Source organism: Panthera tigris, chromosome D2 (genome assembly GCF_018350195.1).
Source record: "Panthera tigris isolate Pti1 chromosome D2, P.tigris_Pti1_mat1.1, whole genome shotgun sequence".
Classification (NCBI taxonomy): domain Eukaryota; kingdom Metazoa; phylum Chordata; class Mammalia; order Carnivora; family Felidae; genus Panthera; species Panthera tigris.
In genome coordinates this window covers 52,980,174-53,000,615 of record NC_056670.1, presented here as the reverse complement: position 1 = coordinate 53,000,615, position 20,442 = coordinate 52,980,174, and the positions used below count along the sequence as shown (strand labels likewise).

At 41.1% G+C, this 20,442-nt stretch overlaps 1 protein-coding gene across 6 annotated transcripts in view; it reads right to left on the bottom strand.

The window, feature by feature from the left end:
* PDE6C (phosphodiesterase 6C) overlaps positions 1-20,442 on the bottom strand; it is a 45,269-nt gene that overhangs the window by 5,106 nt on the left and 19,721 nt on the right. For 3 of the 6 annotated variants that reach the window (XM_042960768.1, XM_042960763.1, XM_042960767.1), the window contains 7 exons: positions 16,632-16,778; positions 16,285-16,392; positions 15,776-15,885; positions 10,249-10,336; positions 2,567-2,667; positions 723-845; positions 260-332 (listed from right to left, as the gene is read on the bottom strand). In XM_042960768.1, the coding sequence (XP_042816702.1) occupies positions 260-332; positions 723-845; positions 2,567-2,667; positions 10,249-10,336; positions 15,776-15,885; positions 16,285-16,392; positions 16,632-16,778 (750 nt within the window). The remainder of the gene's footprint in view (positions 1-259; positions 333-722; positions 846-2,566; positions 2,668-10,248; positions 10,337-15,775; positions 15,886-16,284; positions 16,393-16,631; positions 16,779-20,442) is intronic. The other 3 variants (XM_042960764.1, XM_042960765.1, XM_042960766.1) reach the window with 3 other exon arrangements.

Below are 20,442 nucleotides of genomic sequence, written 5' to 3'. Positions count from 1 at the left end.
GAAAGCGATTTGCCTTTCTTCATTAACAGAAATCCAACAGGGAACATTTTATTTTTGTCTTAACTTCTCAAGTTTCTTTTTTCTTTTCAAATTATAAACTGATGGTTTGTTCCAGGGTAATGAAATATAGTTGTGTACAAAATGTATAGTCATATAATTGCTAGCTATAATAAAATTCCGAGATTGCCAGAATCTTCATATTCACCCTTACATGGGACCTAGACTGCATCTGAGAATGTGACAGAAAAGGAAACGTAACTGTACTCGCCTGACTTTGTACCTCCCAGGGTTTGGTTATAGCTGATAGATCACATGCAGTCATCATCATTGCCCTTAGAAGAAAACAAAAGTTGTTAAAATAGAAAGACATAGGGGCGCCTGGGTGGCGCAGTCGGTTAAGCGTCCGACTTCAGCCAGGTCACGATCTCGCGGTCCGTGAGTTTGAGCCCCGCGTCAGGCTCTGGGCTGATGGCTCGGAGCCTGGAGCCTGTTTCCGATTCTGTGTCTCCCTCTCTCTCTGCCCCTCCCCTGTTCATGCTCTGTCTCTCTCTGTCCCGAAAATAAATTAAAAAAAAAACAAAAAAACAAAAAAAAAAAAACGTTGAAAGACATAAAAAATAAGGTGGGTTTTTTTTTGTTTTTTTTGTTTTGTTTTGTTTTGTGTGTGTGTGTGTTTGTTTTTTGTTTTTTGCCAAAAGAGGAATAAAATTCTGACTACTCACATTATAACCTCTTTTTTGGTTGGATCAATGGTTACATATTTGACGGCCTCTTCCTCGGTTTCCATTTTTTCACAGGCATCAACAATTTTTTGAAACATGGTTCTCTTCCTAAAAAAGATACAGCTGTGCAACAATTATAGCATATAAGACCAGAGATTTAAAAAAGTATCTTTAATATGCACTTCTCAGAGTTAAAGTTCCCACTTTGCATCAGATGTTTACATAGTGGATCTAAAGGGTCAGGGAATAAGAGACTAAATGGCTGCTAACCGTTGGCACAGAAAGGGTTTAAGACAGGAAAACCACCAGCCACAGAAAGGGAAAAAATTGGTAAGTTTGAATACATTAAAGCTAAAAGATACATGTGACAAAAGAGATCATAACATAAACATAAAGGCCACAGGCTGTGATGAGACGTAATGCATAAAAGCAACAAAAAAATCAGAACCTAAAATACATGAAAAGATACTCAACCTCACTGGTAAACAAGAAAATACAAATTTGAACATCAATAAGAAGCCATCTCACTGTCAAATTAACAAGATAAATAAGTGTGTGCAGATCAAAAGTAGTCCAGAGAAGAGGTAGCAGGAACTCTTGCACACCGCTGGTGGGAGTTTAAACTACTCAGGAGTGCAGTTTTACAATGCAGTATAAAACTTAAGATTTGCAACTCTTGTCGCAATCCCACTTCTAGGTACGCACTTCAGAGAAACTCTCACGTGTACAAGGACATACGATGTGGTATTGTCAACAATAACGAAAAGTAGGAAATGATCTAAATGTCCATGAATAGAAGAACGGCTAAATTAATTATGGCATGTTCATAAAGCTGAATATACAGTTCAAATGAATGAACTGGATCTTCATTTACCACCAGGGTAAATCTTTAAAACATATTTCATGAAAAAGCAAGTTGCGGAAAAGTATGTACAAGATGAAACCATTTATGGAAAATTTTAAAACGCACGTAACAATACCATATGAAAATGTGGACGGAAAGGACAGATACACAGCATCAGGATGATGATGACTGTGAGGGGAAAGGGAGCGGTTTTTCATGGTAGAGTGGGTTCGGATGCCTCAATTGCATTTTTTTTTCCTTAAAAAAAAAAAAAGACCTCAGGTGTGGCAAAATCTTAGCATTTGTTGAATCTGGGTCATGGATATTTGGATATCAATTATATTCTTTCAAGTATCTGTCTTCATCTTTGAACTATTAAATAATTTTTTAATTAAGATGGATCAGAGAGGCACAATTTGATACTACCCATCTAAGTCATTAAATAGTTGGATATTATAACTAGTTCACCTTGTCCTAATCCATTTTGCCAAGCAACTCTATAGTTGACTGACAAAATGGGCAGAAGCTGGGAGTATCCGGTCTCCTTGGTCATTTCTGTAGTGCTCTGCTGTACATAACTCAGAATTATGTGAGTTGGGTTAACGTGCATCCGTATGATCAAGGTTTTTTAGCTCCGAGTCTCCAGCAGAATCAAATGTCTGAGCCTGCAACTCTAAATACCAGACTCTGGACCATGATGACTCCACCAGACCAAAATGCTCCTCAAAGGCTTTGCGGCATCACCCTTCTGGCAGGTACACCAACTTCACCGTGCATTCCTCAAACTTCTTCAATAACAAACTAATCAACAGCAGGGATTAGTTTTTTTAAATGTATTTTCAGATGTCTAGTAAATTCACTGTCAGTACCTTGAAGGTATTCTACTGATGTTCCAAAAGGAAAATGAATAACTGTGTGTGTGAATAAATGCCTTTTGACTTGAATGCAGTGGATCATTTATGTGAGGCAGAAACATAGTGTAGGGGAGTTCTGTACTTACTTGAAGTATAAAGCCAGGTCAGTTGCTATTATTGCAACTTCAAACAAATGAATAACTGTTTCAAACTGGCGTTTATTTAGGTTCTGGAAGATGTTTAAACTCTGTAAGATAAAAATTCACAATAAAGTGCAATCATTAATTTGTCTTGGTTCAACAAATAAGCCAAACTATGTTTAACAAAATAAAGATTATTGGCACAGAGAGACGAAAAACTAGGTCTTTCTCTCACGTTTTTTGTTTTCAGCTTTCTCTTGGATTAAATTACCACTCTACTTTGAGTAAAGTAATTTAAACTATAAAAGTAGATACTATTAGCAAATATTCATATAAGCAGTGTATAAGTTTGGGGAGTAAATAAAAGTGTTTTCTCCCAGGATCACTTAAAAATATAACAGTAGACTTAAATTTTGCTTGTATTAACTGAGGAGATTTAATAAAGAATATCTGGTACATCCAGTTGTTAGACATGCTGAATTATCCACCGGATAATTTTTGAGTAATCACAGAAGTTGCTGGATGACTTCAGAAACTATAAATTATACTAGTACTCATGTATATATGGGAAAAGATAATGAAATCTCTCAAGTTGTTCTTAAAATGTTTTCTTGCAATTATATTTTACAAACAACTAGACCTTTCTTCAGAGAGATTCCCAGTAATAATCTCTTCACATATGGATCAGCTTAATAGTGTGATAGAAAATGAGAGTAAATTTGGCAGTGTGTGCGTGTGTGTGTGTATATATATATATATGTATATATATATGTATATGTGTATATATGTATATGTGTGTGTGTGTGTGTGTGTATATATATATATATATACATATATATATATATATATATATATATATATAATTTTTATTTTTGAGAGACAGAGCAAGAGTGGGGGGAGGGACAGAAAGAGAGAGAGACACACAGAATCTGAAGCAGGCTCCAGGCTCTGAGCTGTCAGCCCAGAGCCTGACATGGGGCTCAAACCCACAAACCGTGAGATCATGACCTGAGCCAAAGTCGAACACTTAACTGAGTCACCCAGGGCACCCCTTGGCAGTGGTTTTTAAAAGGTTTCATATTCCAATATGTATCCTTTTGATGATTACATTATTTTAAGCAACAAACTACACCGGATAACCACTGAAAATATGGAAGCCTAGTTAATAGCAGTGTAATAATATGTATTATTTGAAAAAGGTCTCATATTCCAAATAAATCACTTTAGGCATACAGGCCAAAGGACAGATGTATAGTAGTTTTGCTACATGAAGTTGATGGTCATGAAATACATACATATACCCGAACTGCATTCTTGTCTTTTTCTCCTCACTCATTTTGATGTTCATCTAAAAACATGGACAAGTCTCCAAAGTGAAAAACCTGTCTTAATTCTATACTTTTTTTATTTTCTCTTTTTTCTTTCATATCTAAGGATCATAAAAGAAGAGCTTCTACGTGTTTTTTTTTTTCTTTTTTAAGTTCATTTATTTATTTTGAGAGAGCGCGAGCGCACGAGCATGGGAGGGGCAGAGAGAGCTGGAGAGAGAGAGAATCCCAAGCAGGCTCCTCACGGTCAGCACAGAGCCTGACATGGGGTGGGGGGCTTGATCCCATGAACCGTGAGATCATGACATAAGCCAAAATCAAGACCTGGACACTTAAGCAACCGAGCTACCCAGAGGCCCCTAAGTGGTTTCTTTTTAACCTATAGATACAGATTCATATTAAAAATCCTGCTCTGATTTATATTAGTTGGTAGAAAGCTCTTGACCAAATTTGTGGCCCATCTCTTGTCCCTTTCACTGTACACATTTTGGCTTTACTATGGCTTCGTCTTAGTTTTATTTTTCCAGTAACCCTATTTTATTTTTTTTAACCTGATATGTATTTTTGAAAGCTCAAATAAAACCTTTTGGGAACAAATTGAGTAACATACACACATATACACATGCCTTTTTTTTTTTTTTTTAAGTAAGCTAAGGCAGAGCCAGTGATCAGAGCAGGAAAGATGATCAACATCAAGACATCAGATGACGTTACTAAAATATGAAGAATTAAGTATCAGATGAGAATCTATGCAGAAAAAACAAGTCACATGTAAGGCAAAAAGATTGGCCATATATACCTCTTCAGGGCAACACTTCAATGCCAAAAGACAGTGAAGCAACGTCCTCCAATTTCTGAGAATAAGTGTGACACAAGACTATATGTCCAGTCAAACTGATCTTCAAAAACAAATGTAACAAACAGTATTCTTTTTTAAGCATGTACTTAGATTAGCCTCTCTTAGAAAAACTACCATTTGACAAAAGTCTAGCCCATCAAGAGGTGAGTGAAAATAAGATACACAGGAATGGAGAAACCATAATAAAAGGATTGATTGTAAGTATTGGGCCCATTTAAATATAGAATTACGAATAAACAATTGTGTTAGAGCTAGAGAATATTATGCTAAGCGAAATAAGTCAGAGAAAGACAAATACCATATGATCTCATTCATATGCGGAATTTAAGAAACAAAACAAATGAGCAAAGGGGAAATAGGGAGAAAGAGACAAACCAAGAAACAGACTCTTAACTACAGAGAGCAAACTGATGGTTAACAGAAGGGATGTGGGCTGGGGGACGGATTAAATATGTGATGGGGATTAAGGAGTGCACATGTGATGAGCACTTGGTGATGTATGGAAGTGATGAATCACTGTATTGTAAACCTGAAACATATAACACTGTGAACTAACTGGAATTTAAATAAAAACTAAAAAAAAAAAAAAAAGTTAGGGGTGCCTAGGTGGCTTAGTCAGTTAAGTGTCTGACTTCAGCTCAAGTCATGATCTCACAGTTCATGGGTTTGAGCCCCACCTTAGGCTCTGTGCTGACAGCTCAGAGTCTGGAGCCTGCTTCGGATTCTGCGTCTCCCTCTCTTTCTGCCCCTCCCCCCGCTCACAACGTCTCTCTCTCTCTCTCTCTCTCAGAAAATAAACATTAAAAAAATTTTTTTAAAGGATAAAAAACTCTGGAAATTATTGAGCAACATATGAATTTATAAATATATAATGGTAAAAAAATACTAATGATAATAAGTACCTTACAAAATGGAGGTGAAGATGGAAGCAGTATTTTAATTGTCTCATGTTTCATAGCAGTGAGTTAGTAGACAATATAAAGTTAATACATATAGTCTAAAAATATCAAACATCTAAATGCTGAGCTATGGTTTTTCACAATTTCTCATAGTCCTCTGTTCATTTTAGAGGGTTCGTTAAGAACTAATATCTCGTGGGGCACCTGGGTGGCTCAGTCAGTTGAGCATCTGACTTTGGCTCAGGTCATGATCTCATGGTTCGTGAGTTTGGCCCCTGTGTTGGGCTCTGTGCTGACAGCTGAGATCCTGGAGCCTGCTTCAGATTCTGTGGTCTCCTCTCCTCCCCTCCCCAACTCAGGCTCTGTCTCTCTCTCTCAAAAATGAATAAACATTTTTTTTAAATCTTTAAAAAAACCCCACTATTTCTTTTGATAAAGACACAGTATCTAAAGTTCTGCAATTACATTTCTAAAATATTTCTTCCATTAAATTTAAATAGAATTACACAAAAATAAATGGAAAACTACTCAACAATGAAAAGGATTCAATTGCTGGTGTATACAATACTAATCTCAGAATTATTACTTTGCATGAAAGAAGACAGCACAAAAGAGTACCTGTATAATTGCGTCTATATAAAATCTACAAAATCTAAACTATAGTGACTAAAAGCATTTCAATGGTTGCCTACGGCTGGGAGCAGAGAGAGGCCTGCACTGCAAATGGGCATGAGGAGTGGTTTGGGGTCATAGGAATATTTTATGTCTTGATTGTGGTAGTGGTGTCCTAGGTATATAAAATTGTATAAACTCATATAATTGTACACTGAAAGGATGCAGTTTATTGTACATATATTATACTTCAATAAAGCTGATTTTAAAAACATAACTCTGGGGGTGCCTGCGTGGCTCAGTCAGTTGAGTGCCTGACTTCGGTTCAGGTCATGATCTCACCATTGGACCCCCAAGCCGGGCTCTGTGCTGATAGCTCAGAGCCTAGAGCTGCTTCAGATTCTGTGTCTCCCTCTTTCTCTGCCCCTCCCCTGCTCTCTCTCTCTCTCTCTCTCTAAAATAAAGAAACATTTAAAAAAATAACTCTCTGGGGCACCTGGGTGGCTCAGTCAGTTAAGCGTCCAACTTTGGCTTGGGTCATGATCTCACAGTTTGTGAGTTCAAGTCCTGCATCAGGCTCTGTGCTGACAGCCAGAGGCTGGAGCCTGCTTTGAGTTCTGTTTCTCTCTCTCTCTGTCCTTCCCTTGCTCATTCTCTGTCTCCCTGTCTCTCTCTCAAATATAAACATTAAAAAATTTAAAAAAATAAAAACCATAACTCTGACTTTAAAAAAAAGCTTGAATACTATGATCCCATCTTTCTAAAATTGTTTCTCTCCATCCTGCCTGCATACCTTCACAGGGTGGCTGATTACAGTTCATTAGGTGTTAATGAAATAGCTATTTTTGAGTCATAGAATTTGAAATGAATTTTTTATATTTATTTTTAAATTTTTCCCTGTCATTGAGTTTTCATAGTGAGCAAGTGTAATTTTTACAACCAGTATTAAGTTATTAATTTTGAAAACATAGAAACGTGTAACATTCTATTTGTTTTCCTGAGGATTGTGCTGAAAACCTGAGGTAGGGACAGGTGCACCACCACAAGAGAGGGGACCATGTCCCAGCTCATTCTGGCGGGGCCCCCACTTGCTCAGCTGGTTTCACTAGCTCACAGAGAGTCTATGTTCTCTCCTACTATTACAACAGCAGTAAACATATAAATTCCCAGTAGTGCATCCAAATAGGTAGGAATGACTCCAATTCATCCTGATTAGAGCTTCCTGGTGAGGTGAGGCAGGAGAACATATAGGCTATTCTAGTCTTCGGTGTGGTACCTGTGACACCCGTGGAGGAGACTGCTAACGTGTTCATGACTCACTGTGACCATACATTGGATATTTCATTGCTTCTTCACTCCTTTTATAAGATGGGGTTGGTATGAAAAAGCATAAAGAGGATTATCACAAACTCTGTCAAGAAGTGTTTGGAATAATAACAGGGGTCTGTTATTTATGCTGAGCCATTTGTGTTGTCATTTCTACAATACATTGTAGCATTAAGATGTATGCTCTTTCTAATCTGACTAGCGAGCTTTCCATCTATTCCCTCAGGTGAAAGGGTTGACTGCTGTCTGCTTTGGAATGCAGGTGGTTCTTAACCCTCAGAACAGTGAATCCCAATCTACTGGGATATAATGACATTTTAAGGCAAAGCTTCATAATATACAAAACAAAATACCAAAATTGTTATCTAAATCATGAGGATTTCCCTTTTTTAAATGCTTTTAATGCAAATATTTTCTTTATACAAAAAAAGTAAATAAAAGAGCAACATTGTTTCCCAAAGTGTAAAAAGAACATTTGATGGCTAAAAAATTTGTGTGTTTTTTTTTGTTTTTTTTTTTAGCGTTCCATTTGCCTGCTCATAAAAATCTCTGTGATTGCATTGCCTGGCGACTCTATTTACAGGCCTTATAAGTCTGCAATTAGCAGGTTGGATAGCATTGTAGACAAGTCCTTGCCAAGGTGGTATGGATTACCGAGATGCAGTATGCCTTTTGAGAAAGAATAATAAGCCTTTATACAGCCATCAAAACCAGTTCAGACTCCAGAGTAAATAACATTTAAAAAATTAGGATGGAAAGCCACAAGTCCATTATAAACCCTTAAATCCCAGAAAGGAAAAACATGAGTACGAGTACCACCCAAACATTTGTTTGAACTCATGACACTGAGGTCAAGACCTGAGCTGAGATCAAGAGTCAGACACTTAACAGACTGAGCCCCCCAGGCGCTCCTTGGCTGAAGTTTTTAAATATATTTTGCTTTAGTAGGTAAATGTAAAATTAAATAATAAATTATATTTGACAGTACCTGTTTACGATGTCACATAATCAGTGACACCACTGATTATGGAAAGTGGAGAAAATTCTTACTCAAAAATGTAAGGTTGTTCCAACCAGTAAGAAAAAGACTCATAAAAAATTAAATAATAGCAATTTACTCTTATCTTCCCAAACTACTTTCAATTCCACTCCTTTTAATTTTCATAGAACAGATATTACCATCATTTTTATGTTATAAACCCTACTGCAGGGAGAGGCTCTGGCTATCCACCAGAATTATTAGCAGTCTTATTAAAACGCAGATTCCCAGGCCAGAATCCCTGAGAACCCCATCAGTAAGTGTGAAATGAAGCCCAGGGTCTGTTTTTAACAGCCTGAGTACACTTGCCTGGTGAATTCTGATGCACTTGTCCGGGTCCCTCTCTCTGGGCGTGGCATCAATCACAGGTGATAACAACATTCAAGTATTGGGGTGCCTGGGTGGTGCAGTCGGTTAAGTGTCCAACTCTAGATTTCAGCTCAAGTCATGATCTCACAGTTTGTGAGATCCAGCCCCATGTCGGGCTCTGCCCTGTCAGCTCAGAGCCTGCTTGGGATTCTCTCTCTCTCTCTCTCTCTCTCTCTCTCTCTGCCCCTCCCTCGCTCTCGCGCGCTTTCTCTCTCTCTCAAAAATAAATAAATAAACTTTAAAAACAAACAAAACACAGTCAAATACGTTTTTTTCTTTTTCCAACTTTTGGCCTGATCTCTCTGCCGTACAAGTTTCCCCACTTGGCTTCTCATTACTTGGGAAAATGTAGTGTTATCTCTAAATTTGGACATATTTCTGTATGTTCCTTCCCTGAGACTTTAATAAAATATTATCACAGAAACAGAAAAGCTCCACTCCCAGAGGGCTTATTTCTCCTGAGCATGTGTGATTCTAAACAAGGTCTCTGCTATGACAAAATTGTTCCCCTCCATCTAATAAAGACTCATTTAATTAGTTTTGGTTTGGAACTTTCTCAAGAGATTTTTTTTTTTTAAGTCTAACTAGATTATATCCACAACTTTTCCACAAGCCTATATACCCCTTAAGTAAAAGTGTTAAAAGGAAGAATGATTGCTGCCTATGGAATGTTCGTAGTACCTGACGTGTGCAAATCCAAGTGAATTCAAGACCACACCCAAGCCACTTCCAGCCCAAAGCTGTCGGTGACCCCGCCCCTCTGCTCTCCTATGCCACGCCCACTCCTGAATGTGGCCTCTCCCTGTCTCTCTGATGCCAGCTGTCTGTCCCTGTCTTGTATCCTGATTTCATGCTTGCCTCCACTACCAAAGCTTGCCTTCCTCAAAGATATGGACAATTCCTCACAGTGCATGCCCCATGAATAAGAAAATCACTGGCTACCTAGCCTCGTTTCCCCTTTCCATGGATATACACGTTAGGGTGCACAGAGCCCTCTCACGTCCACCGTAAGCTTTTGCTTCTCTCTCCACAGACCCGCTGAGATTTTGCGACTTTGTATGCCTCTTTTCTATCTCAGCTCCTTCTAACTTGGTTGCTCAAAAACTGTTGCAAAATAGCTATTTCTAGCAATTGACCTCAAAGAGAGTAGAGACTGCCAACTGCCACAACTCAAGGCCATCCTCTTTCTAAGCATTTTCCGTGGGTTGGTGCTTTGATCCAGAGCTTCTGGCTGCCCCTGGGAAAGCCTCACGTACCTCATCCTGCAGTAGAGTCTTACTGTACTCCAGGTGGTGCCTCTCCAGAATGGAAGATCCATGAAGCTTTGCTAATGGAGATGTGGATCTAGGAGGAAGAGGATATACCATAATTTTAAAGACTACACATATGCCCATAGAGAATAGAGTCTTTACTCTCTGAGGATGTTTTCCATTTCTCCTTTCTCCCTGTCCTCTAATGGCTGTGAAATGGTCGAAAGTAACATATTGGAATAGATTTTTTAGGCTTAGAACATGAGAATACACTCTTAAAAAATTCTTTAAAAAACCTAATTTGTTGAATGCATAAAATGACTGAATTATTTAAATTAGGAAGTTTGGTTCATCCACTGCATCTTTCAGTTTAAAATCTTTAGGTTCCCTGGAGCTTATGGTAGTGGCCTATGACTTCCAGAACATGTAACAAGTCTGTTGAAGCCCCATCGACAATTTGCATGGAAAATGTTTATTAAGAATTTCCAGGAACCAAAATAAAAATGATTGTAAAGCAATCATTTCTTTCCTCCTCAAAGACAGGGACACAGAGTTTAAGTTAAAGTTCCCATTTGTTTTTTATTTTGTTTTGTTTTTGAGACAGAGAGAGAGAAAGAGGGAGAGCTGGGGAGGGGCCGAGAGAGGGGGACAGAGGATCCCAAGCTGGCTCCTCACAGACTGCAGTGGGTCCAATGCAGGGCTCGAACTCACGAACCATGAGATCGTGACCCCAGCCAAAGTCTGATGCTCAACTGACTGAGCCACCCAAGTGCCCCTTGAAGTTCCCACTTGTTAATGATTAGGTCACAGCTTTATATAAGTGGGGACCTCAGTCTTTGGTGCCTTGTCTTTCTTCAAGTCTTCCTGTTTAAGGAATGGGAAGCATCTGAAGATAAAAAGGTAGAAAGAGGAAGTGATGGAGAGAGGCTAAGGTCAAAGGCCTACACAGATAATGTGAAGACTTTGCTATAGAAATACAGAGCGAATAAATAATTTGAAGGGAGGAAGAAATCAGAAATACGGGTGGGAGCCTTAGTAGAGAAGTTTCATCTTATTTCAGCAAGAACAGAACTTTAGGGAGTAGAGGAGACAGTAACAGGTCACGAACAAGTCTGGTAAACCAAATGCTCCAGTTAGGGAACAATCAGACTATGCCTGAGCAATATTATAATTGATCATAATTTTAGCACATATTTACATACATACTCTGTGTCAGCACTGGAGATTAAAAAAAAAAAAATCAAAGCTTGATTCCAGTCAGAAAAGAGTAGTATCTTTAATTCCTTTAGTTTTAAAAATATCAGTCAAAAAAGGTTTCTGGGAATTAGAGATACACCCAGTCTCAAAATAACACCTCACAGATTACTTAATACAAAGGAGAAAATGTACCTTTACATAAAGAGATCTCCTGGATATCACCCATAAATAATTTAACCAAACCTCATAAATAATGGGACAAATTGCTCTCATGGGCCTCCTGAAGAGCTGAGAAGGGCACAACATCATCAATGTAGAGTTCCTGCCAAAAATGTTTACTCTGGGCGTAAACTGAGCCTGGGTGGCTCAGTTGGTTAAGTGTGTGACACTCGATTTTGGCTCAGGTCATGATCTCGCGGTCCGTGAGTTCGAGCCCCACGTCGGGCTCTGTGCTGACAGCTTGGAGTCTGGAGCCTGCTTTGGATTCTGTCTCCCTATCTCTCTGTGCCTCCCCTGTTCATGCTCTGTCTCTCCCTCTCTCTCAAAAATAAATAAACATTTAAAAAATTTTTAAAAATAAAGCAAATTTCAGAGAAGTTATTAAAAGTTTCAATGGGATATTGAGGGGAAAAAATGTTTAAATCACACCATCCATCAATAATTCTCTGTATTTTGGATGTCTGCAACAGTAAGCTTCAAGTATGGAAAATAGCCAGTGTAGACTGTGATACTATCCAGGCACTCAGGGAGAAAATAACCAAAGGAGAGAAACTCAAGCAATAGAGATTATGGTATGGCTTGACTATTGAACCTATCAGTTTCCCTGGAACATTCCCCCAGAATGATTTTTGAAAATTAGAACTCCAGCAAGGGGCAGTGTTGGTAAAGAAGCACTAAGGGGTTCTTTTACGGTAGACTAGTAACATCCCAATTTCCTGAAGAAATTTGAGGATTGTAGTACGGGGGAACACCACTGTCAGTATCCCCTGGAGAATTCTGAGGTAGCGGAGGAGACGATTAAAGACTGGATCCAAGTAAATTTTACCCTAAAATGTAAGAAGTAGAAAATGGCACAATCTGTAGATGACAGAACAGGAAGATTGACCTTTATCTCTGAAACAGTTTAAACTGTTTTGGAGTTTGTGAACGCTTACAGAATAATCACAAGGAGATTCCAGAGAAGGTTTACAAGGAGAATATGATGCCAAGTTGATGTTATGGCACCTTCTGTGACAGGGCTGGTGGGAGCGGAAGGCCAGGACCTCATGTGTCTGGATTTCAGCCAGGTAATTGACAGGACACCTCAAGATATCTTCAGTACAAGCCAGAACAGCAGAGCTCAATGAGTGTACTTAACTGGCTGTCTTCAACCCTGGGGTACGTTTCCAGCCCTGGGCCCCAAAACAAGACCCTTGCTCTTGTCCTGATGCATAACTTTATCAGAGACTTGAATGAATATTGATGGAAATCATGAGTAACTTTCCAATGACAGAAAACTGGAAAAAAACAGATAATCCACTGGCTGACAGAGCGTGACAAATGAAGACTTCAAATAAGAGTGGAATAAAGAATCAAATTAAGAAGATGAAATTTAATGAAGATTAACTATAAACCACTTCAGGTCCTATCTGGATTACTGTGTTAAATTCCAAGACCCGCATTTAAAGAATGACATAAAAACACCAGACAGGATTCACAGAAGAATAACAAATAAAATTACATGTGTGGAAACTGTTATATACGAAATGATTTAAGTAACCTGCTGTGTTCAACCAGGAAAGGCTGGGGGAAGTGATAATTCTCCTTAATATGAAGGAATGGCCTGTGGTTGAGAAATTACATATATTCTAGCAGCTCCAGAGACCTGAACCAGGACAAACAGATGTTCTCGGGAGACCAATTTCAGTTCAGTATCATGAAAAACGTCCAGCCGTTAGAATCATCTACAAATAGAACTGTCTGCCCCGTGGGCCATTATGGGAAAAAAATCATATGTGGACTCAAGGAAATGGGGAAGGAGGCAGTAGAGAGGAGAGGTCTGCGTTGAATGGGGGATGAGATAAATTCTAAAATTCTTTGTATTTTTGTCCCAATAACATCCTGTATTTCTTCAGGAACAGGATGGGGGAGAGTAAAAAGGCAGAAAGACAAGAGGGGTGAGAAACTAAACAAGGAAAGGGGGCAAAATGAAGAAAGAAATCAGTAAGCTTAGAAATGAGGGAAGCAGAAAACAAACTGGCTAGCAAAGTGAAGTGAACACAGGAGCACAAGAGAACTGGAGGGAATAATAGAAATGTGAAAATGGCCAGGTTTTTAGGGCATTGTCAGAGGGTAGGCTAGGGCTGGGGGATAAGGATGGAAACCAGAACCAAGAGGGCCAGACATGTTGGAGACAAGAAATCAGACCAAGGGCACGAGGAAGTGGACTCCAGCCGGGAAGTGGAGTCATGTCTGTCCCTGCTGCTTCAAGTCACCCTAGGCAGTGACCTGATTTGTAGCCATCAATGTGAGAATAATAATACCGTTTCATTCAACCTTGTAGTGAACTGCTTTTGCCAATGTAATGTCTCCATGTCTTTGTGGGCTCCTGAGCGATTCCTCCAGAACAATAAGGATGTGAAGAGACTCATCGAGCGTCACTACTGAAGGACAGTGAGCAGAAAGACCGTGATCTTTGATCACAACGGTGCAGTGGAGCTACCAGAACCAGGAGCACATCTGTGCTCAGGTGCCTGCGGTGGGGAAACCCGTGCACGGGTCCCAGGCCTTCCGCGGCCACATATTCCTGCTGTCCGGTCTACGGAGAGAAATGCTGGAAGAAGTTCAACATGCCTCCCCCCCTCCCCCAGCTGACAGCCAGGGGGACCCGCATAGACTCTGAATGCTGGACCAGAGCAGAGACCTCAAATGTGGCTGCATCCTTCCTGCAAACTGGAGGCCAGACACCACATCCAATGTGGCTGCTTCCTTTCACGTAAGGCAAATTGGACTTCACCTTTTGGAGCTTGTTTCTTCATCAGTAAAAGGTGGAGTGCAGCAAAGATTAAATGAGACGATGAGTGTCAAGTTCTTAGCCTGGGTCAGCTCACGATAGGAGCTATAAATGTGAGCTCCTTTGGAGCTGAATTGGCTAATGCACCAGTGATCCGAGGAGAGGAAGGGGACCCGGTGACTGTCAGGAGACTTGTGTGCGAGGTGCGGAATAGCCAACGTGGGCCCGAGTCTCTCGGGAGGAAGACATCCCTTGCCCAAAACCAGAGTGCCATTCCTCTTTTCAAGGCAAAGCCCCATAGGTGAGAAGTCACTGCTCACGATGTGCTTTTCACTCAGTGAACATATTTTTCTTAAGCACCTACTATGTAGTTTCGTCTACATGTAATTTCATTTGATTCCCACAAGTCTTTGCGGGTAGATATTGTGCCCATTCTACCGCTAAGAAATTGAGTCTCAAATAGACGAAGGGATGTGCCCCAAGCTGCCTCAACCAGGAAGTGGTTGGACCCCACAAGCCCAGACTCCAAAGCTTGTTGTCTCTAGAATACCTAGTGCCTCCGGTAGCTAGTGTGTCAGAGGTGAGGATACAGTATCTAAGGCACACAGGGCATCCTCAAAGCCATTATCAAGGAGCAAGACTGGCCATGGGCATTGCTGATGAATTTTGAAGGGTGTCAGTGACATAATAATAATACTTACTACTCATTTACTGCCAAGAGGCTACCATGATATTCATTTGTTCATTTCATCTTTACAACGACCTTACCTATTAGGTACCATTATTATAACTCTTATTTTCCAGGCGAGGAAGTCGAGGCTTACAAAGTTTAAATGACTTGTGAACCCAAATCTGTCTGAGCTGAGAACCTGCACCCTTACTGTTTGCACGTTGTCGGGGCAGGAGAATAAGGTGCAAACCAGCTGAAAGAGAGCTGGGGAGCAGCAGAGGAGCCAGGGGAAGGGAGGGGAGTGAGCCCAGGAAGAAACGCCCCCTGGCTTAAGCTGGGGGCTACACAGGTGTATACAAGTGTAAGCCCAAGGCCTGTGCACTTTCATATACGAATCTGATACTCTGGCTAATCAGGTTGAAGAAAGGAGGAGTGAAGGCATTTACAGGTAGGGCAGGGCACGCCTGGAAGTGGAAACCCAAGGGCAAGGGGGCTGCAGGGCTGCAAGCTTCCAGGGAGAAAGCAGACATTATCATGAGGCTGAAGCTCAGAAGGAACAGAACATGGCCCTGAGAGTCCTAAATGTGATGAAGAGTTGCTGACAGGGCCAAGGGACAGAGACAAGTTCTCTTCTCCCCCGAGGTGCCTTCAAACATCATCAGTATATCACTTACTTCATCTGATACAAATTATTGGTGCCTCTGTGGTCAATGTCATGGCAGAAAGCAGCAGCGAGCATGGCAAAGGCTTCAAGATCCGTATAGTATTTCTTTAGTCTCCCTGTCTAAAAGAATATATGTATATACATTTACTTAGATAAATACACCTCCGAACAAGTGCAGTGAAGACTGCCTGCAAAGGAGAAGACGGCCTGCCATGTTTTTAGACCAAGGTGGCTTAATTTCTTGCATATTACAGCTCCTTCTGGGCAATTACAAAACCCAGCAGGTAACCGAATTTTCATTTAAAGAGGTAAGTATGTGAATGTCAAGGTGATAATCCAGCCCCATGCCCAGGGATACCCATTTTCCCTGGCATCATCCACAGGGAAGTTTGGGATTTACAGGATTGTGTCCACGAATTCCAAAATTACTGACCTAAAATGGTGGACCGTATCCATTTCTCATCATGCCTAAGAGGGAAATATGTGGGTTGACAATTATTTACAGCTCTCTGCACCTACCATCAGCAAGGTAAACATGGTCTGCCCCACGTTGAACCCGTGCCTCCAGTTGTGGTAAGTGATGGACCGGTACCCTTTTCTCACGGTGTACATCCACCTGGTAAGAACCTGTCACCCAAAGAAGACAACACCGTTCAGACTTTGGAATAGAATTCTAAAGGTTACAAGGTCTGTGACAATCTTATCTAAAAAGATAGGTTGGTCTTGTTGACAGGGTTTAAGCTGATATATTTACAAAGTTAATAATAATTGAAAATCCTAACTGAAGTTAATCTTTTGAACCACGGGACACATTAGCGAGTACAGCAACAGAATCACACAGTATTTTAAATTAAATGCGATCTGACCTCTACGGGTACTTTGAATTTCTCCACCACGTTTATTTCAAAGAAGAGTCGCAGCCCACACCTAATCAATTCGTGCTCTGTGATGGGGAAGTCACTGAAGCGGAATTCGTACAGGTCCACCGTCTGTGGGTCTGGCAAGTCCTCTTTCTGTTGGGACAAGGACAGATGGTTTCAGGTTACATGCATCTTCTTTCCCTTTGGTCTCACACATTCAGCCCTGGGCGTAAAACAAAATTACCACGAAAGGATACCGCATGCAACCCCACTGAGCCTCAGTGGGACCGGCTCTGGGGGATGCGGTTTACGTGTGTTATTATCCTCACAACAAACCTGCACAATTATCCCCATTTCCAGATGGTGACACTGAGACTCAGCTATATTAAGAAACTTTCTGAGTGCTGGAATTCAATTCCAAATCCATCTCCAATGGCTGTTTTCTTTCTTTGCTGCTAAATGAAATGTTTAGTTGCAGCAGCCTTACCTGTTTTCAGTACTCGACTTTATTTTCCTATTCAAGAAATGTTTAGTAAATAGTATGTGATCACTTAATTCATTTCTATTGTATTCTTTTTTTTTTTTTTTAGTTTTTATTTTACATATATTTATTTTTGAGAGACAGAGTGTGAGCAGGGGAGGGGCAGAGAGAGAGGGAGACACAGAATCAGAAGCAGGCTCCAGACTTCTAGCTGTCAGCACAGAGCCCGATGCGGGGCTTGAACCCACGAACCGTGAGATCGTGACCTGAGCCGAAGTCGGACGCTTAACCGACTGAGCCACTCAGGCGCCCCTTTTTCTATCGTACTCTTTATATGCTCAGTAGACTGTGGGCGCCACAGTGTGGGAGCACGCGTGTCTTATTTGCTGCGGTAGCCCAGAGTTGGCAGGGCCTGTCCCAGACAGGTGCTTGGGACATGTCTGTGGACTGAATGAACAAATGCTCTGCGGTGCATTGGTACACCTGCAGACACCTCACTTACCCCCACACCTTGTTAGGATTTAGGACTGTAGATAGGTTAGAGAGTGAACTCAGCACATGAGTATTGACATGGCTGAGGAAACAAAATTATGGATCTTGCCCTTAAAGAACGCGGTCTATTGAAATGGTTACACAGTATAGATCATTGAAAGGTGAGAGCTTAGAATACTCACAGAGCATAACACCCAGGGCCCAGGGCTGGGGGAGAAATTGAAGGCAGGTTGGAAGTGGGATTGAAGAAGGAGAGATTCAGGAAGGATGTGAGTTCAGCTGATTTGTTGGAAGGCAGGGAGGAGGAAATCCCAGGGGAGGAGCGAAAGCGCCAGGAGGGAGAAGTTAGCAAGAGCTATGTGGGTCCACGTACAGGAGCAATTCAGTGCATTGGGTATTTACTGAGCCCGTGCTGAGTCCTGTGCACTGTGCTAAGGCCATGTCCCTCAGCAAGTTTAAGGTCTCCCAGGGGATAGTTCACGCTCTACTTTATACAGACTTCAATACCAAATGGTATATGGTTGTTTTAAGTAAAATTATGGGTTTTCATCCCCTAACCCCTGAGTCGGAGTTGACTTCTCACACCCTTGTCCTTCTCTCTGTTCCCCAGGTCTCCCAGTGACCTCCTCTGATCCCTTCTCATCAGTCTACTCTTGGACTGTGTCACTTTAGGCAGAGATTTTTTTTTTCTTTTTCCCTGAAAAGCAATGGTTTGGAGCCAGGAGACTAGTGTTCAGTTCTGGGTTCAGATTAGCTACATCTCCCAGACTGAACTAGCCTGTGAAATGGGAACAATAACAGTAACATTGTTGTCTTCATTGTCTAGCAATGGCAATTTCATCTGCAAGTGCCACAGAGAATTAACAGGGATTCAATTCACAAAACTTTTCTCTATTTCTCACAGGACCCTCCTATGTCCTTGGCTACTCCTTCTTGTCATTTTCTTTCTCTCTCCAAACCTTCCCGGCTTCCTTGCCCATGTGAGTTCTTCTGTTTCTTTCATTCATTTATTGTTTATTCATTCAACAAACACTTATTGGTTCCTATGTGTGTTGTAGGCATTATGGATGAATAAAGTAGACATTATCACTGCTCCTGAAACATGCATTCTCACGGAGAGGCAGACAATAAGCACATCTTTTAAAAATCAGAGTAAGAGAAGGTTCATCAGCTGGGGTGGGGAAAACTCCATGCCACACAGACTCCCCACTAGAGGCTGTCTCAGTCCTACAGTTTGCAGAGTGAAGATAAAATGTGAAAGTGCTTTTTAATGCTTTCAGGCTCAGTCACACTAAAGTGTAAATGTTCATTTTAGCAGGAAACGAAGGAAGAGGTTCGCAGATGAATGACTCCCAGATCCCATTTGCAGTAACAGGCAATCCAATAAGATAGTAGTTTAGTACAAAGATGATAGGTTTTGAAGAACAGCCATTTAAAACTCTGTGACACAGAGGGTTTGTAAGAACAAAGGCTTTTGGTTAGTCTGCTAAGTGGGAATTCTGGGCACCCCAAGGCCAGTTTTCACCTCTCTGAGGAATCACACAGTTAAGCTGCTACCCCAACTCGGCCATGAAATGGCTCTGATGGCCACCTGTGTCGAGGCTGGTTTGCTCCGTCTGTTCCCAGAAGGGTCCCCCTGGGCCCCTGAGCGGGCCACTTCACCAGGTACCAGGCGGTCATGCTGCCCCACCTTCCCGCTGGGCCTCAGGGCTCCTCCCCTGTGCTCCCTGGAGCTCTGCTACACCAGCTGGCCTGGGGTTCTCTAAGACAATGTGCTCGCTTGTGTCTCCAGGCCCCGTTCTGTACCGTCTTGCTTCCCCTTCTCACCTCCAGCCATCCCCAAAACCCTTATCTGCAACTCCTGCTTTCCCATTAAGCCTCATTGCCACGGCTATTGTCTCATATTCGACCAGACCACCGTCTGTGAGTAGAATCAGGCCCTTGGCCTCCCCGGAGCCGTTGGTGTCCACAGTCTATGAACTCGTCCATCTGGGGCAGTGTCACTGTTTGTATTTTATCTCCCTAGTAAATGGGGCTTCTTGAACCAGATAAGACCAGACCACACTACCTTTTGTCCTCAGGATGCAGCGCAGCTCCTTGAATTATAGTACCTCTCGATAACTACTGCATGAATGAGAAAAAACTGAATTAAGGATGAGTGACGAAGGTACTTCTTTGGGAAATCCTCTCCAGATCTACGGTGTGGCGATCACAAGCTGCAGGGCCTCCTGATTTGTCTTGGAAAGGAGGGAAGGTAGGGGGATTTCTTTCCTCATCAGCGCACCCCTACCTCAGTCCTCCTCATAAAACAAAATTGCAGTTGGCATCCTGACACTGTAGAAATTCTCTAGTTCTCCACCTAAAGGACGAAGGCCCTTACATTGAAGAAGCAACAAAATGGGCAAAGAACCAGTAGCTTTACAAGGAAATAGACTGTTTTGAATGTAAAATCTGCTCCAGGCTTCTCCCAAATCATTACTGCATAAAACTGAGGAACTCAAAACACAATCAAATATTGCCGAGTTCTCCAAAAGTCATGCGTCTCCCCTTGCCATGATTGCATCTTCACTGCAAACATTCTTGCTGTGTAACTAACTAATCAGCTATAAGGTAATTTTTGCCATAAAAATAAAATCACACAAAAAAATGAGAGGGACATTCATTAAAAAGGATGTAACATAAAACATGTAACATTATGTAACATCTTTATGTAACATAAAAAAATGAATAACACAATAAAAGAGACCTTACTGTAAAATTTTTTTAAAAATGTGAATATATTTAGAATGTATAGCATAGATTCATGGCAGTACTGTGCCAATAACTGATTTCATTCTGTGGATT